This window comes from Narcine bancroftii, chromosome 3 (assembly GCF_036971445.1).
Source record: "Narcine bancroftii isolate sNarBan1 chromosome 3, sNarBan1.hap1, whole genome shotgun sequence".
NCBI classification, from domain to species: Eukaryota; Metazoa; Chordata; class Chondrichthyes; order Torpediniformes; family Narcinidae; genus Narcine; species Narcine bancroftii.
The window spans coordinates 247,798,932-247,824,400 of NC_091471.1; the positions used below are offsets into that span (position 1 = coordinate 247,798,932).

Here is a 25,469-nt window from a genome sequence, read left to right on the forward strand (position 1 = left end):
TTGGATCCGGAGGAAGCAAGAAAATTTGCAGAACAACTACAAAACAGACAGAGAGAGGAAGATATGTAACGAGAACAAAAATGACCACAAACTATGTGTATGTGTGTATGTAGGTATATATAGATATATATGTATGTGTTTATGTATACATATATAAAAAAATAGAATAGAGGTAAGAACTAAGAAGGGAAGAAAGGAAGTATGGGGGGAATTAAGAGAGTGACCTTTGTTGTATATAAAAATTAAAATCTTTTCTGGGGGGTCTGGGTGGGGAAGTGTTACGGCCACTGCGAAATCAGTTGACGCTTGCGAGTGAATTCGCAAATCCAAATGGAGAGGGGAGATGTGGTTGCCCGACAAGGGACAAAGGGCAACTCAGGAAGGGGAGGGGATAGTGGGGTTAAAGAAATTTTAGATAGGAGAATAAGGGAAATGTTTTATGTTTTAGAAATGTTGTCTTATAAAGTGTTCAAAAAAAGAAAGCAGAAATGGATAAGAAGGAAAGGTGATGATGAGGAAACGGAAAAGAAAGATAAACAAAGTATGAAATAGCTATGTTGAACTATATGACTTTAAATATTAATGGAATACATAACCAAATCAAAAGGAAGAAACTGCTAAATTTACTGAAAAAAGAAAAAAATTGATATAGCATTCGTGCAAAAAACACACTTAACTGAAGTGGAGCACAAGAAATTAAAGAGAGATTGGATAGGACATGTAACAGCAGCGTCATATAATTCAAAAGCTAGAGGAGTAGCTATATTAATCAGTAAAAATGTACCAATTAAAATAGAAGAGGAAAAAATAGATCCAGCAGGGAGATATGTAATGATAAAATGTCAGATATATTCGGAGTTTTGGAATTTACTCAATGTAGAAGATCAAAAATTTATGCAAGATATTTTTTTGAAGATAGCAGACACGCAAGGGAACATACTAATAGGAGGGGATTTCAACCTTAATTTGGATTCAAACATGGATAAAACTGGGAAAAAAATTAACAGAAAGAACAAAGTAACCAAATTTATAATTAAATCGATGCAAGAAATGCAACTTTTGGATATATGGAGGAAACAACGCCCAAAGGAAAAGGAATATTCATATTATTTGGGTAGACATAAAACATACTCAAGAATAGACCTATTCCTGTTATCAGCTCGCATGCAAGACAGAGTTAGGAAAACAGAATATAAAGCTAGAATATTATCGGACCACTCACCCCTGATATTGTCAATAGAGTTAGAGGTCATCCCTCCAAGAATGTATAGATGGAGATTAAACTCCATGCTACTTAAAAGGCAGGATTTTAGAGAATTCATTGAACGACAAATTAAAATGTACTTTGAAATAAATACGGAATCAGTGAAAGATAAGTTTATACTATGGGATACAATGAAAGCGTTCATCAGAGGGCAAATAATAGGTTATGTAACCAAGATGAAGAAGGACTACAATCAGGAAACAGAGCAGTTTGAAAGGGAAATAGCAAATATAGAAAAAGAATTAGCAATGAAAGAAGACACAACTAAAAGAAGAGAATTGGCAGATAAAAAAATAAAATATGAAACACTACAAACATATAAGGTGGAGAAGAACATAATGAAGACAAAACAGAAATATTATGAACTAGGAGAAAAAACGCACAAAATTCTAGCATGGCAGCTTAAGACAGAACAAACTAAGAGAATGGTATTGGCATCAAGGAAAAAAGACAAACAAATCACATATAATCCAACGGAGATTAATGAAAACTTCAGAGAATTCTACGAACAATTATATCAAACTGAAAATGAAGGGAAAGAAGACAAAATAGATGAATTTTTAACTAAAATTGAACTACCAAAATTACAAATAGAGGAACAAAATAAATTAACAGAACCATTTGAAATAGTAGAAATACAAGAGATAATAAAAAAACTACCGAATAATAAAACACCAGGAGAGGATGGATTCCCAATAGAATTCTATAAAACATTTAAAGATTTATTAATTCCTCCCCTCCTGGAAGTAATCAACCAGATTGATAAAATACAAAGCTTACCAGATTCATGCAAAACAGCAATAATTACAGTAATACCAAAGCAAGGGAAAGATCCACTCGCACCAGTGTCATATAGACCAATATCTTTACTTAACACAGATTATAAGATAATAGCTAAACTATTAGCAAACAGATTAGCCGACTATGTACCAAAAATAGTAAATCTAGACCAAACTGGATTTATTAAAAAAAGACGAACAACAGACAATATTTGTAAATTTATTAACTTAATTCATGCAGTAGAAGGAAATAAAGCTCCAACAGTAGTGGTTGCTTTAGATGCAGAGAAGGCCTTTGACAGAGTAGAATGGAATTATTTATTCAAAGTACTACAAAAATTCAGCTTACCAGAGAAATATATTAATTGGATTAAAGCATTATATAAGGGGCCTTTGGCGAAAGTGACAGTAAATGAATATATATCAAAACAATTTAACTTAAGCAGATCAACAAGGCAGGGATGCCCACTATCGCCCTTACTGTTCGCATTAGCCATAGAACCACTAGCAGAACTGATAAGAACAGAAAATAAAATAAAATGGATAAAAATAAAAGACAAGGAATATAAAATCAGTTTATTTGCAGATGATATTATAGTATACTTAACAGAACCAGAAATATCAATAAAAGAATTACATAAGAAATTGAAGGAATATGGAGAAGTGTCGGGATACAAGATTAACGCAAATAAAAGTGAAGCAGTGCCGATGAATAATGCGGATTTCTCAAAATTTAAGAAAGAATCACCATTCAGATGGCAAACGCAAGCAATGCGATACCTAGGTATACAAATAAATAAAAACCTCGGCCATCTATATAAACTCAATTATTATCCACTAATGAAAAAATTACAGGACGACTTAAAACATTGGAAAGACTTACCACTAACACTAATAGGAAGGATAAACTGTATTAAAATGAACATTTTCCCAAGGATACATTACCTATTTCAGGCATTTCCAATACCCTTGACAGAAATTCTTCAAGGAGTTAAAGAAAATAACTTTGAATATGTGATTACAGACACAATGATAATCAAAAAATTTGTAACAAACATGTATATTAAACTACAAGAAAAGGAGAATGAGGAAACAAATGGTAAAACTAAACAAAAATGGGAACAAGATCTAAACATAAAGATAAAGATGGAAACATGGGAGAAGGTATACTCAGGAACTATGAGAAATACAATTAATACGAGGTTACGTATGATACAATATAACTGGATACACAGGCTATATATTACACCTCAAAAGTTAAATAAATGGGACCCAACAGTATCTGACAGATGTTTTCGCTGTAAAAAGGAAATGGGAACAGCAATTCATGCAATATGGACATGTGAGAAAGTGAAAAAATTTTGGGAAGATCTAAACCAGATATTAAATAAAATCACAAAAAGCAATATACCAAAAAACCCAGAGATCTTCCTCCTAAGTAACATAAAAAACAAAGAATTTGGACTTGATTTGGATGGTGCACAAAAAAGATTTGTTATGATAGCCCTAGCTGTAGCAAAAAAATGTATTATGTCAGCCTGGAAATTGGAAGATAACTTGAGAATACAACAATAGTATATAGAAATGAATAAATGTATTCCATTAGAAAAAATAACAAATAATTTAAGAAATAATATTACAATATTTGAACAAATATGGGAGCCATACATGAAACATAATAGAGAAAACCTACCGGGGACATCTACCACCTAAAATGACAGAAGGAGAAGAGAATGAAAAGAACGGACTCAGTGGAATTTCTTGTTTGTTTTTATTGAGTGACAACATTGTTTGACGGGTTTAATGTATCCTATTTTCTGAACTTTAAATGAATGGGAGGAGAGGTAGGGAGGGAGGGAGGGGAGGAGTGGGGGAGAAAACAACACTGTATATGTTCAAGAGGGGAAATGTATGTATCTTGATCAATGTGGTTTATAGTGTGAAAAATTAAAAAAATAAAAAAAATATACACAGTGGCATTTTCTCCCTTTTATTCCCCCCTACCTTCCTTCCTATGTTGTATATTCAACATATACAATACAATAAAACCATAAAACAATGTCTTCACACAATGAAAAATAAACAAGAAAATTGTATCATCTGTTTTTACACACTGAATCAAATTGTTTTGTCTTCTTATCATTTTAGGGGGTGGAGTCCGAAGCCAGCTCTCTCTGTTATGTTCCATGTATGATTCCCAAATTTGTTCAAATAATGTGACTTTATTTTTTAAATTATATGTTATTTTTTCCAATGGAATACATTTATTCTTTTCCATGTACCATTGCTGTATTCTCAGGCTCTCTTCCATTTACTAAGTTGACATTATACACTTTTTTGCTACTGCTAAGGCTATCATAATGAATCTTTTTTGCGCTTTATCCAATTTGAGGCCTAATTCATTACTTCTTATGTTATTTAAAAGAAAGATTTCTGGATTATTCGGTATGTTATTTTTTGTGATTTTATTTAATATCTGATTTAGATCTTCTTAAAATGTATTCACTTTCGTACATGCCCAAATTGCATGTATTGTTGTTCCCATTTCCTTCTCACAGCGAAAACTTCTATCTGATGATGTCGGATCCCATTCTTTTAATTTTTGAGGAGTGATATATAACTTGTGTAACCTATTATACTGTATCATGCGTAACCTTGTGTTTATTGTTAACTAATATGGCTACACCTCTAGCTTTTGAATTATTTGATGCTGTTACGTTCCACTTCATTTAAGATGCATTTCCTGCACAAATGCTATCTCTATTTTTTCTTTTTTTAGTAAATTTAATAGCCTCTTCCTCTAATTTGGTTATGTATTCCATTAATGTTTATAGTCATATAGTTCAACGTGCCCATCTTACATCTTGTTTACACCTCTTTTCCGTTTCCTCACCACTTTTATCCCCCTTTTTCCCATTTTCATCTCTGTTTTCCCTATTTAAACTCAATGTATGACAACACATTTAAAACATAAAATACTCCATCAATTCCCACACCCAATATTACCCTAACCCCAAATGCCCCTCCCCCCCTGAGTTGCCCCTTATCCCTTGCTGGGAAACCACAACTTCCCTTTCCATTTGGGTTGCGATCTTGCTCGCAAGTGTCAACTGATTTCGCAGTGACGGTTATTCTCTCCCCCCACCCCCCCCCCCAGAAAACATTTTTTTTTACACATATAACAAAGCTCTCCCTTTTTTCCCCCCTAACTTCCTTCCTTCCCCTGTCTTTTCCCTCTTTAGTTCTTTACATATACATTGTTTTTACATCTTTATATATACTTTATCAACTTTCTTCATTCTTATTACATCTCTTCATCTCTCCTTCTGTCCTGCAAATGTTCTGCGAATTCTTGTGCTTCCTCTGGATCCGAGAACAGTCTGTTTTGCTCCCCAGAGATAAATATTTTAAGCACATCTGGATGTCTTAACATGAATTTATAACCTTTTTTCCTAGAATCGATTTTGCTGTATTAAACTCTTTCCTCTTCTTTAACAGTTCAAAACTTATGTCTGGGTAAAAAAATATTTTTTGACCCTGTATTCCAATGGTTTATTATCTTCTCTAACTTTATTCCTTGCCTGCTCCAATGTGTATCTCAAAAATTTTACTAAGATGGATCTTGGTTTTTAATGTGCCTGTGGTTTCAGAGGTAATGGTCTGTGAGCCCTTTCTATTTCCATTTCTTCCTGCATTTCTGTCGTTCCCAGGACCTTTGGGATCCATCCTTTTATAAATTACTTCATATCTGTGCCTTCTTCACCCTCCTTCAGGCCCACTATTTTAATGTTGTTTCCCCAACCATAATTTTCCAACATATCAATTTTCTAGATAACAACTCTTGTGTCTCTTTAATTTTTTGTCACTTTCTTCCAATTTTCCTCTTAAGTCGTTTACTTCCATTTCTATAGCCGTTTCCTGCTCTTCCACACTACTCTTTTCCTTATTTCTGTCATAACTAGTTCTAATCTTTGCATTTTATCTTCTGTTCTTTTTATTTTTCTTTTAATTGCACTAAATTCCAATGACAGCCATTCTTTTAATGGTTGTTCTTCAAAAAAGGCTTTATCTGTATTCTGCCCATCAGTTTTACCTTCTCTCTCTCTCTCTCTCTGTGAAGATCTTGGTCTTCTTCCTCTTCTTCTGTGTCTGTACCTGTGTTTGTGTCTGTGTCTCTTCTGATTCTCCTGATGAGTTGCTTGTCTCAATTTGTTGGGTTCTTCTTGCTGGGTCTCTTGCTGTTGGTCCTCTCCTTCTGAGCTGCTCATCTGTCGGGCCTCCTGCTGCTGCACCTCTTGCCGTTAACCCCATTGACTTTCTTCCTCTCCTGGTTCCTCACTCCCTCTCCTGCCGCCTTCCTCATCTTCCAACTGAGAGCCCTGGTGTTGGGCGTCCCTCAGCTGGTCGCGCCGTGGTTGCCCGCTCCTCGGCTGAGCCCCCCACCCGTTGGTGTTTCCTTTTACCTTTGATTGCGCACTGCGCACTTCTGTTTGGCTCAGAGAGCCATTTTTGCAATCCACTGGTTGGGGGGTCGCGACTCTGTGGGACCATCACCAACCTCGGAGATCAGGTGCTCTTTGCCAGCATGGCTCCCTGATCCTTCATGCAAGTAAGGCCTTCTTCTTTCTTTTCCGGTGACTTCTTTTTTTCCCCGTTGTTTTTACTTTTTCCTTCTTGGGTGCCATCTTCTTTCTCTTCTCTGCAACTTTATCTTCTATTTCTTATACTTTATATTTGTTAATCTTTGTCTTTTCTTGACTTTTTTTCTTTTTTTCTGGAGAGGGCTGGTTTTACCCTACCGGCCACTACTCCATCAAATGACTCCAATAACATACTTCTTTAACCACTGATCCATATAATTACTAATAAAATTTTTGAAGATCTAAGTTGAGTTATGATCTAAACTCAAAAAAAGTTGCAGTAACCTAGAGGAAAAATGTTGAAAGACACTAGACTATGTCTGACTAAATGGCAGGGAAAATTCAATGGGCTGAATAGCCTATTTTACTCCTTTGTTTTGTAGTCTAAAATGAAAGGAGATAGACAGGATATCTAGGAGCTTAGTAAGATTTGGATTTTAAAGGAGGTGAAGATGTTTGTGGAAGGAATTTTGGAAAAGTTGAAGTCATTGTGGTGTTGGTAGAATAAAAGGAGCACAGTAAACTCCGAAGAAAACAGTTGCATCTGGAGCTTGTGTGGAATTAGATAAAATTTACACAGTGTAATCTTGTCTGTGCCAAAGTATGTCACTCCTCATACTTTGTATATATTTCTTTCCATTCCTTTTTGACCTTTATCAAGCTTTTCTTAAAATGTGCTTATTTTTCATGGGTTCCACATGCATGAATTGGCAAACACTACATTATCATACTTTTTTTATATTTACATATTTCTGGTTAATTGCTTTGGATATGTGGCATGAACTGAACTTGGTGAGTGCAGTACACAAAAGAAACTCAGCAGGTCAAGCAGTGTCTATAGGAAGCAAAAGGATATAACCAAGTTTTGGACCTGAGCCCTTCATCAAGGTCTGAACTCAAAGAAGGCAGGTGCCTGAATGAAGGGGGAAGGGGGGAGGAGAAGAGGCAGGGAGAGGAGCACAGACCAACAGGCTAAAGGTGGATATGAGTGGGAGGGCAGGAGAAAATAACTGGGGAGTGATGGGGAGGGGATAGCTTTCTGAATGGAGAGGAAAAGGGGTGGGGAGCTGAAGGGATAGGGAAAGAGAGAGAGAGAGATAGGGGAGAAGCCTAAAGGAAACTGAAGGTTGATGTTGATGCCATCCATTTGGAGAGTGCCCAGATGGAATATTAATTGTTGTTCCTCCAATTTGCGGGCACCCTTGGTTAGGCAATGCCTGAGGCCATGGACACATGACAGATTTATCAGTGTGGAATGGGGTATGGAATTGAAATGGGTGGCTAATGGGTAGGTGCCTGTTATTGCAGTGGACAGGACAAAGGTGCTCAATGGATCAATCTTCCAGTCTGCGTCCAGTCTCTCTAATGAAGAGGAGGCCACAACAGGAGCACCAGATGCAGTGGATGACCCCTGCAGATTCCCACATGAAGTGTTGCTTCACTTGAAAGGGCTGTTTGGGGCACTGAATGGTGGTGAGGGAGGAGGTAGCATTTCCTGTGGTCACAGGGGTAGATTAGTTGGAAGGAATGAGTGGAGGAGGCAGTCCCTATGGAAAGGAGAGGAGAGGGGACGATGTGTCTAGTGGTGGGATCATGTTTTTGGTGGCAAAAATTTGAGGATGGGTGAAAGTCACCAGCAAAACAGATAAAGGTGATGAGCTTCTTGTGAGCTCATCCAATAATGTTGCATGAGGCAGCACCAATATACTCATCAGTGTAGCGGAGGAAGAGTTGAATGTGAGTCACAGGTTATGACAGTGGAGCTTTGAACTGATCTCGATAATTAATTTGATTTTGAAAGTTCATTTGGGGCATCTTCAGATCATTAAGCACAATAATGAAGAGTGCTGTGACACATCATAGTTGTACGTCATCAGGACCTTGACAATTGCTACTGGAGTCCTGCTGTGGTCGTATTATATTGGTAGATAGTAGAAGCAACCCAACATTTCCATAGCCTTCCAAAGGACAAGAGCTGAGAATAGCTGCCAACCTATGATGTTTGAAGATTTTGGCAAGACTGATTTTTGCCATGTTTCTAAAGGAAGTCCTCAGTATAATGTCCTCAGAAGAATTGTATGTAGATGGGAGCTAAATGTTTCAAACCTTCTGCTACATGAGCTGATTATTGGCCCCTTCCCCCAAAATCATCAGGTGGATGTGAAAAGGCAGTTGATGCTTCTTTGAATGTGTTGGGTCACGGCTGACGACCGTGCATTTGGATTTGGTAGTCCTCTTTCACATTTCCCACCTATTGTTCTTTTTGTGTTATCCTGACAGGAACGGGGTGAGGTAAACAAAATGTTTCTTATGAGGTATACATGATTCCTTTCCAACCTAATCTCAGTGAAGGATCTTCAAATACTCTGAGTGGTAATGGAAAGGGAACCAGTGCTGAGGGGAGCAATCAAAGTAAGGGATGATGGAAATAAAAGAATGCTTTGCAATAACAATAGGAAAAGCCACAGGATTACAGAAAAGCTGTTCTTGACTCTGCATCCGAAGGACAAATGAATATATTGGCAATTAACAATTTTAGAATAATTAAAATAGTGTATTTATAGCATCTATATTCATCAAGCGTTCAACTTTAACATATACTTAACAATTTTGTTTATTATTAAGAATCTGTGAATTTTTTTTGAAGAGCTAAATATGATGACATTTCCAAGGAATATGATATGTGGTTTATGTTTAGCCTTGTCCTGACAATGGATGCTCTTTGAGGCAGCTTTGCTCTGCAGCAGATTTTTTTTCCCACATAATGAATGTGGGGTCATTTTCAGATCTGGGAACTGTCATTCCAGTGTGTGGTTGAACACATTTGGACATTTGATGAGCATGTAAAAACAAAATTGCAGCTTATGTTCTTGCAGCAATTATTAAAATTAAAAACATGCATGTATGAAAGATCTAAAGTGTTTTCATTGTCAATGATTAAATTAAATTTTCAGATAGTCAATTTGCATCTGAATATATTGAATTGTTTGTCCCATGTACCAAAGATGTTGTAGCAGACTTCAGTTGGGATTTTATCTGAAGGCTGCACCTCGCAATTGGAGTCAGGAGAATCAGGCAGTCGGATTTGTAAAGCTCAGATCAGCAGGAAGCTGATTGGGTAATAGAGATCACATGATCCAGAGGACTTGGTATTTCTTTCATGAACTTGTGGCACAAGAGGTATTAATTCACTTTACCTCAGCAGTCTGCAGACAGACTAGAGAGCCACGTTGTACATGCAACATTAAGTAGGAAATCACACCTAACTAAAAGCTTTGTTTTGCATGCTCTCCAGTCAAGTTTACCCGCATTTTAGTACAGCAGTAGTGCAATAATAAAATAAATGTGTCAGCTATGATGTTACAAAGACTAAATACAGGGTATAGAGAAAATTTGAAACAGTGCAAGGGCATCTTCTTTTGTCATTAAGGTGATGACGAACTTTGTCACCATGGAGCAATCACTCTCTCCATGACCAGTTTCATTTTATTTGACGACTGGCTGCAGAATAAATGCAGCCCACTGCATCAGGGTGGCTCTTCAGCTTTTCGACTAGTTTTCCTGTCTTATAAATCAGCCATTCTCAACCTTTTATTTTGGCTCTCCCCCACCCAGCCCCCCCGCGGTCTTTGGGACTCTGCTCAAGGTTTATGGGCCTCTTCCCTGTGAAGCAGTCAGTTTTGGTTTCTTCTGTACTTTTCTTCTACCGACTTCATAAAAAAACAAAAAATATTTATGTTGCGTGAAATGAAAAGAAAACAAGACTTTTACTTTGCCCTTTTATAAATTATCTTTTTAATTTAAAATTTTTTTTAGACATTCAGCATGGTGACAGGCCCTTTTGGCCCATGACCGCGCACTGCTCAATTAACCTACAACCCCTGGTGCATTTTGAAGTGTGGGAGGAAACCAGAGCACCCTGAGAAACCCATGCAGACATCGGGACATTGTACAAACACCTTTCAGACAGTGCATGATTCGAACCCCAGTCCGATCGCTGGCGCTAACTGCTACGCTAACCTTGTTGCCCCTGAATCCATTTTTATCCAGAAAGTCTGGCATTCCCTTGGTGCTGCCCTCAGAACATTCTCCTGTACTTGCTTGGCACTGCCAGTGTGGCAAACCTTTGCAGCAAAATTTAATCCTCTGTTATGTTCTCAAGTTCATGGGTTGAGTAAAAGGAAGGCGACACTGCTCATCACTGAACTCCAGGAAGTATTTTCATAATAATAATTATACCTGTTCTTTACTGAACCTGATATGTGTATGTTTATTTTTCTCTCATGCAGGGTGGATGTTGATGTCAAGTGGAAAACATGGCATTGTGCCCCTGCACCATGACACACACAGAATCCGAGCTCGATGGCTGCCACTCCTCGGCAGGGGCAGGTCTGAGAGTTCACCTGTATTGGTCGAATGAAGGCACACAAGATCTCGTGTTCACTGATGGGGAAATGGTTGCAGAGGACGTGTGCATTGTTGCAGCACAGAAATGCTGTAAGAAAGTGATCACTCTCTTCTCTGTTTTTTAAATTTTTTTTCAAATTTGGAAATGCAGCACAATAGGAGACCATTTCAGCCTGTACCACCACCCATTTAACCTTCAACTCCCCTATACATGTCAAACGGTGGGAGGAAATTGGAGCCTCCATGAAAAACCCACGCAGACATGGGGAGAACATGCAAACTCCTTATAGACAATGGGAGATTTGAGCCCTGGGCCCGAGCATTGGTCTGTAAGGTGTTGTGCTAACTGCTGCCCCAACCGTGCCAGCATGTCGATAACCTCACTTTCATTTTGAGAGCTACGGCCATGGAATTAAATGAAATCTTGCATGCTTTGGAGTAGGGAGAACAGAGATGTGAAATGTGTGGATCATGGAGTTTGGATATCCGACTGTTCATGGGAAGAGTGCTGCTGGAGGAGTCAGCTGAGTCTGTAGTGTGATTGGCTCCGAGCACCTTACCTATTTGGGATGAATTTATTCTTGTAGCTCCTGGAATTGGCGGGGGGGGGGGTGGGGGGTGGGTGGGAAGAGGTGTCACTGCTCACTACCTTCTTCCATTATGACCTGGCCAGCTGTGCAATGCAACAGTCATCATGTCTCAGGCTTTCATTGCGAATTGTGTTAACTCAATTCCAAAGGCTTCTTGGGGGGGGGGGGGAGTGAAGCCATGGTCTAATATTATGGTGTTTTTTTCTTTCAAGCAATTTCCCCACTATGTCACAGTTTGTATGCACTACATGACCTCAAAGAAAATCTTTGGTACCCCCCAAATCATGTCTTTAAGTTCAACAAGGACCTGTGCCTGACTCTACATTATCGCATGAGGTAAGTGGAATGTATTTGCATTATTCACTGTAGTTGTTGCTTTTTATGAATTGCAACCTTTACAGTTGATTCTTGTTAAATAGATATTGTGGTTAAAATAATATCCTGAGGGCATCTTGCATGTGCACAACCTTGTTCAGTAGAGTTGAGTCAGTAATATCACCTGTTCCTAACTTTGTGGGTCTGACCAGTGTGTCATGATGCAATGATTTTCAAATCTTTATTGTTCCTAAATACAATATTTTTTTTCTCTCTCGTGAATGCTGCCTCCAGATTTATAGCATGGTTAATAAAATTTCCCCCCTTTCTTTACTTCCCCATGTCTGTCCTTGCCACTCCGCTGTATTGTTTCATAACATATAACAATTACAGCACGGAAACAGGCCATTAGGTCCTTCTAGTCCGCACCGAATCAAACACTCCTCTCTAGTCCCACCTACCGGTACATCTACTAAGCTTTTGGTCCCTCTTCCCAGATCTTTGGAATGACCTTCCTAAAGGTGATCTGCTTTAAAAAGATTCTCGCAAAATAACTGTGGCTTCAGTCACTTCTTCTGCTGCCCAGTGTTCGTGCTTTGTACTTCTGTTCGAAGCAAGTTTTGGACATTTTTCTGGGTTAATGGCAAAATACAGATATGCGATCTTTGGCCAGCCCTCCCACAGTTAGTTAGTAACTCCTACTGCTATTTATATATCAGTGTGCCAATTGTTGGGTGGTTCTTTATCAAAGTGTTGGGGTGGGGAGGTGGAGGACTTATCAAACATGAATGCTACAGTTCTGCTCAGTGCCCAGTCCTGTAGAAGACATGTTGGAGGGTCTCAGTGACCTGTGGAACTCTACCAAAGCATGACATAATCGCTGAAGGAAGGGCTGAGCCTTGGGATGAAGGCTGGATAGGAAATAATATTAAAATCAAGCAGAAAACCTGTTTGTGTTTTGATTTAAAATGCTTGGAGCCAACAAAAATAGCCCTGTCTTTCACTAGCTGATTAAAGAATATAATGTATATATTGATAGTTACTTCCTTGTGAATTGATCCAAAATGGTAAACCAATTTGCAAGGATCTTTAATAATAAGATTAGCAGGACGTTATCTGGTTATAATTGAATTTCCCCAAGGTATGTGCTAACATGTCACGTAAAGGACATCCATAAAATGTCCATAAAACCTCTGATATCCAGCACCTAGGGGATTAGTAGATGCCGGAAAAGAGTATTTGAAAAAAGTATTAGAATTGCGCTTCTGGGGTGAAAGTAGAGGCCTACCTATGGAAAATAGTGTCTATGACAGGGGTAGCCAGCCTCTCGTAAGGGATGACCTTGCTGGCTGCCATGTTGTATTTGACGAATGATAAAATGGATACAGTGAATTTCCAACTTGTGTCCATTTTGAGATATGACTGGTCAGTCAGAATGGAGGACTACCTGTATATAAGCAAAGTGAGAGGATTGGTTAATTAATGGAAAGCAAAGAAATAAATGAGTGCTTCTGTGTTTGACAATTAGTGGTACTTAGTGCTGCAAGGGGGGTCAGTTCACGATATACTTTAAGGATTCGAAAGGGGGCCGTTTGGAGTTTGACTGGAAAGAAAATTATGCAGAAGGCACAGGGAGTGTGCAGAGAGATAGAAATCTTTAAGTGAGTGGGCAAGGCTCTGGCAGCTGGAATAAATGTAGGTTATCTACTTTGGAAGGGAAAACAGAAGATCAGATTATTATTTAAAAGGTGAAAGATTGCAGCATGCGTTTGTGTGGTGGGACTCGGAAATGGTTGTGGAAGAATCACGAAAGGTTGGTTTGCAGGGAGCAACAGAGAATCGAAAAGACAAATGGAATGTTGGGTTTCATTGGTCGAGGAGTTGAATTTAAGAGCATGGAGACGGTGCTGCAACTGTACAGGGGGCTGGCGAGGTGCAGTTGGAATATTGCATGTAGTTCTGGTCTCTTTATTTGAGAAATTATATTCTTGCTTTGGAGGTGGTGCAGAGGAGAAGCGAGATGATTCCAGAGTTGAGACGTGATTGAGTCACCTCGGACAATCCTCACTGGAATTCAAAAAAATGAGAGGGGATCTTAAAAGTATGGAAAAGATAAATAAGATCGAGGCAGGAAAATTGTTTCCACTGGTAGGTGTGACTTGAACTAAGGGGCATGGCATCAAGATTCAGGGGAGTGGATTCAGGACGATGACGAAGAGGAATTGCTTTCTCCTGAGAGCAATGAATCTCTGGAATTCTCTGCCCCAGAAAGCAGTGGAGAATGCTCATTCAATATATTTAAGACATAGTTAGATAGATTTTTGCATGACAGGGCAATTAAGAGTTATGATGGAAAGGCAGATCGGTGGAGCTGTCCATGCCAGATCTTTATGAATGCAGGAGCAGACTCAAAGGGCCAGATGGCCTACTCCTGCTCCTATTTCTTATGTTCTTGTCTTCTATTTGCAGGTTTTATTTTAAGAATTGGCATTGCATGTCTGGAAAAGAATCTTGGGTACAAAGATGGACTCAAAAGAAGAGTGATCCCGAGAAACCCGACCAGGGCAGCCCTCTGTTTGATCATGTGTCGTTAAATTACATCTTTGCACAGGTGGATTGAACTCTTGCTTTCTTTTTACCAGATCTGGTTTCTGCATTGCACAGTCATAGGCTTGATGCCAGTAGAGAGAGAGGAGGGACAGTTGTGGCAAGGAATGCAGACAAAATACACAGTATAATCAGTTGTCTCAAACAGTAATGACAGGAAATGAGATAGTGATTTGGCCCATCTCTTCCCTGTTGGCTCTTTGCAGAGCTATCTGATCGCATTCCCCTTGGGTGTTTTCTTGTACCACTGAATATAATTTACTTTCTGATATTTCAAAAGGCTGGAAGTTTAAATGGGCATTCACTGAGAGGTATCACCTTCTCAATCTTAATTGTTCATTATATAAAACTTTTTTGTGTTCTCTTAAAATCATTGTCCACTGGCTTTTGATTACTGGTGGGAAAAGGTTCCCTCTTTCAATTTAGCCATGTAATTCTTTTTTTTAAAAATCGCTTTGCACTCTGTAATTCCAAGGACAACTACCCCATCCAGAGCTGTTTTGTGATTTTTTTTTCTCCCTGAATTGGATGCAATGTTTCAAGCTTTCTATAACCCAGATCCTACATACCTTTAACCATCATTCTCAATCTGCCTTTCCATTTTAAAATTTTAATGCATACGGACATCCCATTTCTAATTCCCTGACCCCCCTTTAGAATTGCACCATAGTACATTGGCTTGGTTAATAATTGTTCAGTGAACTACCGATTATGCCCTTCTCTTGAATTATCATGTTCAATACTAAGTTTGAAGTTCAGATTTATTGTCAGAGTGCATACATGACATCACATTTAACCCTGACATTCTTTTTCCTGTGAGCACAGCAAAATACATTCTGGGTCTGTGCAATGCAACATGAAAGAACTGAATGCATTGTGAATCTGATATCTGTGTGTGACTTATTGCCCCACTCTCAGGCTTCCCAGAATGTGGCTGGGTGCTTCCCAGGTACTTTGTGTTCAATCCATTGACTTTCTCCAGTGTGGCCATGTGTTTTCTCCATCAAAAATTGGTGAAGGTTCAAGTTTTTGATATTGTTTTATATTTATTTTGATTTCCAGTGGGTTGTATTTAAATTAAATTTATTTTTAAATTCTACAATTTTTAAAAAATTCACTTGAGTTGAGTTATTTATAAATGTTTGAATTTTTTGAGACATTTGGACACTTGCAAAGGTCATTATGGGTGTGGGGCCATTCTATCACCTAAGGCCCATTTGCCCTTTGTGGAGCAAATATGGCCACGTGGACCATTTTGAAATTCATTTTTAGGATCTGAACATTTATTGGCCATTGCTAATTACTTTTGAGTAAATGCTGCCTTGAATTGCTGCAGTTGTTGTCGTAAAGGATCTTCCACAGGGCCACTGGGAAAACAGTTTCAGGATATAGATCCAGTCCGCCTTGGTGGTACAGGTTCTATTTTTTTCCAATTTTAGACAAACAGCACGGATACACGCCCTTTCAGCCCACGAGACCCATGCCACCCAATTTACCTACAGGCCCCCGCCCCCATACATTTTTGAAGGTAGGAGGAAACCGGAGCGACACAGGGAGAATGTACAAACTCTTTTCAGTCATCTCTGGATTCGAACCCGGGTAACTGGTGCTGTAATAGCGTTGTTATGCTAACCATGCCATGCAGTGCTGTAGGAGTAGTCTGAGCAGGTAATTGAAGTGAATTTTGTAGCTGGTACATATTTCAGCCACTGAATGCATTTGGTTGGAGGGAATGAATGTTTAGGATGGTAAAGGGATTCTCAGTCAAGCGGGCTGCTTTGGCTGGGATGTTGTTGAACTGCTTCAGAGTTCGATGTAATGAGTTGAGTCACTTGCCATAGGATGCCTAATCTTTGTCTTTAGGCCTTTATGTGGCTGGTCCAGTTGAATTAAAAACACACAGAAATGTTGGAGGAATTCAGCCAGTCTCGCAGCTACTATGGGAGGTAAAACTATACGTCCTTTTTCAAGGAACATGTAAAGAACAGGAAGACGTAAGAATAAAGGCTGAATACTGGCCTGGGGAGGAGTCCAGGCCACAAAAGGTATTAATTGGATTTGATAAGAGGAGAGGTGAGAATTAATGTCTGATCTGCGGACTAGCGATAGCTTTAAATGCCAAGTGCAGGGAGTTGGACTCTTGTTGTGACACCACTGTTCTTGATGAATTATCAGTCCATACCTGAATGTTGTCTTGGTTTTGCTACCTGCTGCTTCAGTTGAAAATGGAACAGAACTTTATGCACTTCTCTGTGAATGTGCCACTGCTTCCAAATGTCATATCTATTTTCCAGCTTTATCATATCGGTGAGAGTTTTAATTTTCTTTTGCATTGAGCGTATGTCATCGGTCGACCCAGACATTGAACTTTCAGTCTCCGCAATGGTATCTTTAATTTATCTCAGCCTGGTGTCCATGGATACTCTTTTGGCCATGAGTTGCGTTTTTACAATCTGAGGCTTTGACTTAAGGGCAGCCAGATACTCTCCAATACATGCTCTTGCCTCCATTTTAATAGTCTCTACAATGTCTTTATGAAGTGCAGACAGCACTTCTAGCTTTAACATCTCATGTCAATGACGTGTTCTTCATGGTATGGCAATGAGCTGCCCAGTGAGACAGGGTCAGGTGAGGCTGAGGCTTCAGTCTGTGGGGTAGATTTCTGGGGCAGCTGCATACTCTCAACTTTTAGCCGCCTTGTTTGGCATTTCAACACTTCAAAATCCACCCTGTCACTTCATTGCGTTGCCATCTATAAACGAATGGTAGAACACTACCTGGATTGTAGATAAATAGCACTTTATTAATAGAATTCACAAGAGCTCTGAAGCTGTAACTTGCTCCATTAACCACTCTCGAACGCTCCCACCCCCCAAACATTCCATTACTGACCCAATGATGGAAGATGGTTGATGAAGCAACTGAAAATGGTCGGGTGAGGACACTGTCTCGAGGAACTCCTGAGGTGATGACCTGGGGTTGGAATGATTGATGTTCAACAGCCACAGCTCTCCCAGTTTATGCAGGATATGGCACCAACCCTGGGAGTTTTTTTGTTCCCCTCGATATCCATGGTGACTTTGCGCCATGAGCAGTCTCACTCCTCTGTAGTGAGTAAGATGCTGCCCGACTTGTGAAGTATTTCCATTGGCAGTCCTTCAGTACCTCAGCAGAATTATTCATACAAAGACAAGAGTTGTCTTGTTAATCTTATTCCTTATTAATGTGGCTGGTCTAAGTAAATAAGACTGCACTCAGAGTGGTGACTTGCCATGTTTTGATTGTGTTTTCCCACTCTGCAAGCCATAGAATTCCTCCTCCATTTAATCCTGATTGTTTATTCCCTATCTATCATAAGTAAAATGTTCAGAGTTGACATTAAGTTCACTTTCATAGCTCTTAACCGATTATCACCCACAACCTTATGGGCTTTTTTTTTTTTGCTGCTGCCCTTTGGAAGACTGATCTCGAGAATGAGTTTCTGTAACCTATTTAACACTGACTGTTACTGTTCTCACTGAGTTTTTGCACTTAAGGATTTCAAGCTGGGAAGAGTACTGAAAGAATTGAAGCAAACGAACCCTAGTTTACATTTTGGTTAAAGTATGACAAGACTCCTTCTTAGTTCACATACATAGCCTATCCATGACTATTAGGATGCTGTAAGGGAGCCATGCTTTTTGTAATTTGGTTGGATTGACAAAGCATTACTGAATTTCAGGGAGATGTGCTGGATTATGGCAAAATTTCTCCTCAACGAGACATCTAGTGAAGTGGGTGATGGCACAGTTAAGAGTAGGAGTTAGTGCGACGCTATTACAGTGCCAGCGATCAGGGTTCGAACCTGATGCTGCCTGGAAGGAGTTTCTCCCTGTGTCTGTGTGGGTTTCCTCCGAGTGCGCCGGTTTCCTCCCACCTTTCAAAACTCACGGTGGGAGGGGGTTGTAAGTCAATTGGGTGTAATAGGTTGGCACAGGCTCATGGGCAAGAAGGGCCTGTTACAAGGCTGCATGTCTAAATTAAAATTAAAAATCTCCAAAATAGTTGAACTGGTCATTCATCCTGTGTTGTATATGTGTTTCTTCTATTATAAAAGGTCTATCCATCTTGAACTGACTTGCAAGAGAGATTGTCTGGCTGTGAGAGTGATGTTTCTCTGAGTCTTGTCAGCTGTTCCTTCCAGCACTGTTTGATGGGTGATACTTCCATGTGCTTGCAGGGGAAATATGATTTCATCAATGGCATTGCTCCACTCAGAGAACCGCAAGAAGAGCAGGACAACCATGACTTCCAAAATGAGAGTCTGGGCATGGCTGTTCTTCACCTTTCATACATTGCAGTCCAGAGTGGGCGATCACTCGGGGACGTGTCAAAAGAAGTGAGGTATGTGCGCAAGCATGGGAAAATGTATCTGATCACAGGGCTGGCTTCTGCCGTGATGCAGTGAGTTCACAAATATACACGTGTAATCGGCCAGAAAGCAGTTTCTTTTGACTTGATTAACAAGACCTATGTCAATAAAAGACGGGAAGGAACTGGATGAAATGGCATTCAGTGGAGGAGAGACGGGAGCAGCAAGCGGGCATTTTATCAACCAAGGATTTCAAGTGAGCAGTGAAACTGTTTGTGGAGAGGGGGGGATTAGCCAGTGCAACAAGGGGCTCAGAGTGGTCCCTGTGGGGCACTACCATTCTGTTGATTCTAGGGATTGAAGTATGAAGCAAGATTAATAAAACTCGTGCTATGCCGAAATTTTGAAGAGTGAAGTCTTTGAAGGGCTTGATGGGCCTGTGTGGTTAGCACATTGACTTCAGCAGGGCACCTAAAATTAATCGGAACTTATGAGCCTTCAGAGGCAAAGATGAGGAGAACTTGCTTCTCTCGGGCTACAGTTTCTTTTTTCAAACTGCTGGCCTTTTGGACTCCAGCCATTTTTAACCTTTCATCATATATGCTCCAACTGGTAAACAAAAGTATGAACCAGCTGATGGTTGGGTATAAAACCAGTTCCAGAAAATGGGGACATGGAGTATATGCACTTGTGGGTAGTTCCTGAAAATGGGGACATGAATCTAAAGGGTTAAGACTCACATGAATTAATTTGGGATCAGGCAGGAAATAGTTTTGAGGCCAAAGATCAGATTTGCAATGATTTTAAATGGCAGAGCAGACTTGAACAAAAACAGAAAACACTAGAAATTTTCATTAGGTCTGGCTGCCTCTGTGGGAAGAGGAACAGAGTTCATGTCAAAAGTAAAAACACAATGCAAGAGAAACTCAGCAAAAGTGTACATTATATCGCAAAGATAAAGATATATAACCAACGTTTTAGGCTTGAATCCTTCATCAAGGTATGAGCAAAACGTAGGTAGGTGCCCAAACCAAGTAGACAACAAAGTTTTTGTCACCTGTTTTTCTTTCTACACAGGCAGCCTGACCTGCTGAGTATTTCCAGTGTTTTGTTTAATTTAGATTCCCAGATTCCACTGTTTGTTTTTACCATAAAGGGATTGGATACCTTAATCTTCTCCTCATTCCGGGCAGATATGGGAAATTAAATTGCAGAATTCCAAACTGCATAGAAGCTTCAGGAAAAGAGCGTGAGGGTTGGGTGGCCCTGAATTGACACTGGTGGAAACTGAAAGGCTTGTTCTGTTGTTAGATTGGAGCTCTTTTGAGATTTTGTTATTGATCAGCTTCTTTCTGTGCTTTCCAATTAGTTTCAAGGAGTGCATCCCAAGGGCATTTCGTACAAAGATTGACAAGAGCAACCCCTTGACAAGGATTCGCCTAAAACGTGGTTTTCGAAAATTTGTGAGGGGCTTCCAACTGCCCATCACTAGCTCTGGGAAGATGATCCAACATGATATCATATTCAAATATCTCTCCACCTTGGAGAACCTATGCACCAACTTTGGAGGTGAGATATTCCAGGCTCTGTACCTGGAGGTGCTCCCGGAAAGCAATAGGACTCCTTACATCAATGGCCGGTATTACATGAAGACCACAGAGGATGTTATCTACCCTGCACAGGTTACCCAGGAATATGAAGTGTTGGTGACAGGGACAGAAGGCATACAGTGGAGAAAAATGAAGAAGGAGGTGAGTGCTCAGATTTAAACTGGTGTGGGTCTGAGTTTAAACTATAGAATTCCAGAGCAAGGGTCTGCCTGTGTCATGATTGAATAAAACACAAAAGTCTGTAGACACCTTGATTGAAATAAGAACATAATATTGGAGAAACTCAGCGGGTTGAACAGTAGCAAAGATAAAGATACATAACAAACATTTTGGGCTTGATGAAAGGCTGAAGGCTGAAACTTTGGATATGCATTTTTATCTTTTTGCTGCATTTTTTGACCTGCTGAATTTCTCCAGCAGTGTGTTTTTATTTAATGGTTGAATGACAGGGCAAACTCGGTGGGCTGAATAGCCTATTTCTGCTCCTATGTTAAAACACAATGCTGGAGAAACTCAGCAGGTCAAGCATTGTTCTTTATGCAGCAAAGATAAAGATAAGTATCCAACATTCAGGCTTGAGCTCTTCATCAATCTTAAATGTTGGGGATGCATCTTTATCTTGATGAAGGACTCAGTTATGTATCTTTATCTTTGCTATATGAAGTACAAAAAATTGGGTCCGGGCGAAGGGTAGACGGCGGCGACCCCAATACGGGCAGGAGCAAGGGGGAGACGGCGGCCCCGGCCTCGGTCGAGTGAGGCAGGCGGAGGCCCCGGTCCGGGCAGGGAGTGGGAGGCGGCGGCCCCAGTCCAGGCACAGGGAGAGCAGCAGCGGCCCCGGCCCCGGTCCGGGCGAAGGGTAGACGGCGGCGGCCCCGATACGGGCAGGAGCAAGGGGGAGACTGCGGCCCCGGCCTCGGTCGAGTGAGGCAGGCGGAGGCCCCGGTCCGGGCAGGGAGTGGGAGGCGGCGCCCCAGTCCGGGCACAGGGAGAGCAGCAGCGGCCCCGGCCCCGGTCCGGGCGAAGGGTAGACGGCGGCGGCCCCGATCCGGGCAGGAGCAAGGGGGAGAGGCGGCCCCGGCCTCGGTCGAGTGGGGCAGGCGAAGGCCCCGATCCGGGCAGAGAGTGGGAGGCGGCGGCCCCAATCCAGGCACAGGGTGAACTGCGGCGGCCTCGGCCCCGGTCCGGGCAGTATGTATCGGCCCCTCCAGCCCGGGTAAGAAACCTGCATAGGAGAAGGCCACTCCGATATAAAATCTACGACCCAAGGACCTCGCTGCCACGTCCCAGCTTGCTTGGCCACGGCACACGAACCATGGGTGTAAAGGGTGGGGACAGTACTGCGCGCACTGCACTCCACCTAAAAGCTCCTTTGCGCAGGCCCGAGGACAGGTCCACGTCCTCCCCCTCCACGTCCTCCCCCTCCACGTCCTCCCCCTCCACGTCCTCCCCCTCCACGTCCTCCCCCTCCACGTCCTCCCCCTCCACGTCCTCCCCCTCCACGTCCTCCCCCTCCACGTCCTCCCCCTCCACGTCCTCCCCCTCCACGTCCTCCCCCTCCACGTCCTCCCCCTCCACGTCCTCCCCCTCCACGTCCTCCCCCTCCACGTCCTCCCCCTCCACGTCCTCCCCCTCCACGTCCTCCCCCTCCACGTCCTCCCCCTCAAAAGATGCTCACAAACTCAAGCTAGCATGCTGGAACATCAGAACCATGCTAGACAAGGCTGACAGCCACCGACCTGAACGTCGGTCTGCCCTCATTGCACATGAACTCCTCAGACTTGACATCGACATAGCCGCTCTCAGTGAAGTCCGCCTGGCAGATGTAGGCAGCCTCCAAGAACGCGGCGCGGGCTACACACACTACTGGTCTGGCAAGCCTTCGGATGAACGACGCCTATCTGGTGTAGGCTTCATGGTCAAGAGCTTCATTGCCTCCAAACTCGAAAACCTTCCGACAGGCCTCTCGGACCGAATCATGTCCATGCGACTCCCACTTCAAAACAAGCGTCACATCACCCTCATCAGTGTCTATGCTCCAACCCTCCAGGCGGAACCAGCAGAAAAGAACAAGTTCTACACCGACCTGCGCAACCTCATCCAACGTACCCCTACAGCCGACAAGGTTGTCATCCTGGGCGACTTCAACGCTCGTGTCGGCAAAGACTCAGAAACCTGGCCAGGAATCCTGGGCAAGCATGGCGTCGGCAAGTGCAATGACAATGGGCGCCTCCTGTTGGAGCTGTGCGCAGAACAGCGACTTGTCATTACAAACACCCTTTTTCAGCAGAGGGACAGCCTTAAGATCACCTGGATGCATCCCCGATCCAAACACTGGCACCTCCTGGACTACGTCCTGGTGCGAGAAAGTGACAAACAAGATGTGCTCCACACCAGGGTCATGCCTAGCGCGGAATGCCACACTGACCACCGGCTGGTTCGCTGCAAGCTCAACCTTCACTTCAAGCCAAAGCCCAGGAACAATAAAGCCCCCAGAAAGAGGTTCAATGTTGGAAACCTGCAGTCAGACGAAGCGAGAGGAAACTTCCAGGCAAACCTCAAAGCAAAGCTCGACGTTGCAACCCGCCTCACGGACCCGTCCCCTGAAACCCTCTGGGATCAGTTGAAGACTACCATACTGCAATCCACTGAAGAGGTACTGGGCTTCTCCTCCAGGAAAAACAAGGACTGGTTTGACGAAAACAGCCAGGAAATCCAGGAGCTGCTGGCAAAGAAGCGAGCTGCCCACCAGGCTCACCTTACAAAGCCGTCCTGTCCAGAGAAGAAACAAGCCTTCCGTCGCGCATGCAGCCATCTTCAGCGCAAACTCCGGGAGATCCAAAATGAGTGGTGGACTAGCCTCGCCAAACGAACCCAGCTCAGCGCGGACATTGGCGACTTCAGGGGTTTCTACGAGGCTCTAAAGGCTGTGTACGGCCCCTCACCCCAAGTCCAAAGCCCGCTGCGCAGCTCAGACGGCAAAGTCCTCCTCAGCGACAAGATCTCCATCCTCAACCGATGGTCAGAACACTTCCAATCTCTTTTCAGTGCCAACCGCTCAGTCCAAGATTCCGCCCTGCTCCAGCTCCCTCAACAGCCCCTAAGGCTAGAGCTGGATGAGGTTCCCACCCTGTATGAGACATATAAGGCAATCGAACAACTGAAAAGTGGCAAAGCAGCAGGTATGGATGGAATCCCCCCAGAAGTCTGGAAGGCTGGCGGCAAAACTCTGCATGCCAAACTTCTTTGTTGGGACCAAGGTAAACTGCCTCAGGATCTTCGTGATGCCACCATCATCACCCTGTACAAAAACAAAGGCAAGAAATCAGACTGCTCAACTACAGGGGAATCACGTTGCTCTCCATTGCAGGCAAAATCTTCGCTAGGATTCTACTAAATAGAATAATACCTAGTGTCGCCGAGAATATTCTCCCAGAATCACAGTGCGGCTTTTGCGCAAACAGAGGAACCACTGACATGGTCTTTGCCCTCAGACAGCTCCAAGAAAAGTGCAGAGAACAAAACAAAGGACTCTACATCACCTTTGTTGACCTCACCAAAGCCTTCGACACCGTGAGCAGGAAAGGGCTTTGGCAAATACTAGAGCGCATCGGATGTCCCCCAAAGTTCCTCAACATAATTATCCAACTGCACGAAAACCAACAAGGTCGGGTCAGATACAGCAATGAGCTCTCTGAACCCTTCTCCATTAACAATGGCGTGAAGCAAGGCTGTGTTCTCGCACCAACCCTCTTTTCAATCTTCTTCAGCATGATGCTGAACCAAGCCATGAAAGACCCCAACAATGAAGACGCTGTTTACATCCGGTAGCGCACGGATGGCAGTCTCTTCAATCTGAGGCGCCTGCAAGCTCACACCAAGACACAAGAGAAACTTGTCCGTGAACTACTCTTTGCAGACGATGCCGCTTTAGTTGCCCATTCAGAGCCAGCTCTTCAGCGCTTGACGTCCTGCTTTGCGGAAACTGCCCAAATGTTTGGACTGGAAGTCAGCCTGAAGAAAACTGAGGTCCTCCATCAGCCAGCTCCCCACCATGACTACCAGCCCCCTCACATCTCCATCGGGCACACAAAACTCAAAACGGTCAACCAGTTTACCTATCTCGGCTGCACCATTTCATCAGATGCAAGGATCGACAATGAGATAGACAACAGACTCGCCAAGGCAAATAGCGCCTTTGGAAGACTACACAAAAGAGTCTGGAAAAACAACCAACTGAAAAACCTCACAAAGATAAGCGTATACAGAGCCGTTGTCATACCCACACTCCTGTTCGGCTCCGAATCATGGGTCCTCTACCGGCACCACCTACGGCTCCTAGAACGCTTCCACCAGCGTTGTCTCCACTCCATCCTCAACATCCATTGGAGCGCTTACACCCCTAACGTCGAAGTACTCGAGATGGCAGAGGTCGACAGCATCGAGTCCACGCTGCTGAAGATCCAGCTGCGCTGGGTGTGTCACGTCTCCAGAATGGAGGACCATTGCCTTCCCAAGATCGTGTTATATGGCGAGCTCTCCACTGGCCACCGTGATAGAGGTGCACCAAAGAAAAGGTACAAGGACTGCCTAAAGAAATCTCTTGGTGCCTGCCACATTGACCACCGCCAGTGGGCTGATAACGCCTCAAACCGTGCATCTTGGCGCCTCACAGTTTGGCGGGCAGCAACCTCCTTTGAAGAAGACCGCAGAGCCCACCTCACTGACAAAAGGCAAAGGAGGAAAAACCCAACACCCAACCCCAACCAACCAATTTTCCCCTGCAACCGCTGCAACCGTGTCTGCCTGTCCCGCATCGGACTTGTCAGCCACAAACGAGCCTGCAGCTGACGTGGACTTTTTACCCCCTCCATAAATCTTCGTCCGCGAAGCCAAGCCAAAGAAG

General features: G+C 42.4%; 1 protein-coding gene across 4 annotated transcripts in view; it reads left to right on the plus strand.

Annotated features, from left to right (window-relative positions):
• The window catches only part of LOC138758488 (non-receptor tyrosine-protein kinase TYK2-like), a 152,447-nt gene that overhangs the window by 35,754 nt on the left and 91,224 nt on the right, over positions 1–25,469 (plus strand). For all 4 annotated transcript variants that reach the window (XM_069927447.1, XM_069927450.1, XM_069927449.1 and 1 more), the window contains exons 2-6: positions 10,973–11,180; positions 11,893–12,016; positions 14,465–14,606; positions 18,822–18,985; positions 20,323–20,704. In XM_069927447.1, the coding sequence (XP_069783548.1) occupies positions 11,000–11,180; positions 11,893–12,016; positions 14,465–14,606; positions 18,822–18,985; positions 20,323–20,704 (993 nt within the window). In that variant the 5' untranslated portion in view covers positions 10,973–10,999. The remainder of the gene's footprint in view (positions 1–10,972; positions 11,181–11,892; positions 12,017–14,464; positions 14,607–18,821; positions 18,986–20,322; positions 20,705–25,469) is intronic.